The 956-nt window shown below is 63.9% G+C and overlaps 1 protein-coding gene across 1 annotated transcript in view; it reads left to right on the top strand.

Annotated features, from left to right (window-relative positions):
• Positions 1-775, top strand: part of LOC104411444 (alpha-actinin-4-like) — a gene marked incomplete at both ends in the record, with an annotated part of 4,740 nt that extends 3,965 nt beyond the window's left edge. Inside the window, 2 exons of the mRNA XM_010021862.1 lie at positions 309-401; positions 485-775. Coding sequence (XP_010020164.1) covers positions 309-401; positions 485-775 — 384 coding nt within the window. The remainder of the gene's footprint in view (positions 1-308; positions 402-484) is intronic.
• Between the last annotated feature and the right edge of the window lie 181 nt (positions 776-956).

The raw sequence follows: 956 nt of genomic DNA, 5'->3' as shown, positions 1-956 counted from the left end.
TCCTCCGCCCTCCTCCTCCTTTCTCCTTCCTCCTCCTCCCTCCACCTCCTTTCTTCTTCCTTCTTCTTCATTCCTCCTCCTTTCTCCTTCCTCCTCCTTCCTCCTCCTTTCTCCTCCTCCTTCCTCCTGGACCTCCCTTCCTGGCCCAGCATCACCCAAGGGTTGTCCCTTTAGCCCTGGCTGAAGGCCCCAAGAGGACAAAGCTCTGGTTGAGCTCCCTCGTCCCCGGGGAGCGGGGCCGGCTCCGGGTCGGGAGCAGGGATGGAGCCTCCATCCCTCCCCCTGCTCCATCCTCCTCCTCCTCCCAGGCCGAGACAGCAGCGAACCGCATCTGCAAGGTCCTGGCCGTCAACCAGGAGAACGAGCACCTCATGGAGGACTACGAGAAGTTGGCCTCAGATGTAAGGTGTCCCCCCCTCTTCCACGACCTCTTCCATCCCCACGTGCCTCCCCCCTTCCCACCGCCTCCCGCTCCTTCCCGCAGCTCCTGGAGTGGATCAAGCGCACCATCCCCTGGCTGGAGGACCGGAGCCCTCAGAAGACCATCCAGGAGATGCAGCAGAAGCTGGAGGACTTCCGGGATTACCGCCGTGTCCACAAGCCCCCCAAGGTGCAGGAGAAGTGTCAGCTCGAGATCAACTTCAACACGCTCCAGACCAAGCTGCGGCTCAGCAACCGCCCGGCCTTCATGCCCTCCGAGGGGAGGATGGTCTCGGTGAGACGGGGACATCCCCATCACGGCCCCACTGGGGGGGGACTGGAGCTTCTCCACCAGGTTTGGGGCTGGGGTTGGTCCTCAGCTGCTCCTCAGCCCCGGCCCGGTGGAAGGTGGAGCTCCCGAGGTGGCCACGGGAGGTTGGGAAGGGAATGGTGAGGTGGGGAGGAGCGGTGCCACCAGGGGTGGTGATGATGGTGGTGCTGATGGGGAGGAGGGACACCATGGGAGTGATGCCACC

This window comes from Nestor notabilis, unplaced genomic scaffold (assembly GCF_000696875.1).
Source record: "Nestor notabilis isolate BGI_N333 unplaced genomic scaffold, ASM69687v1 scaffold13079, whole genome shotgun sequence".
In the NCBI taxonomy this organism is placed as follows: domain Eukaryota; kingdom Metazoa; phylum Chordata; class Aves; order Psittaciformes; family Psittacidae; genus Nestor; species Nestor notabilis.
Note: the sequence above shows the minus strand (reverse complement) of the source record. Positions and strands in the feature narration are given on the sequence as shown.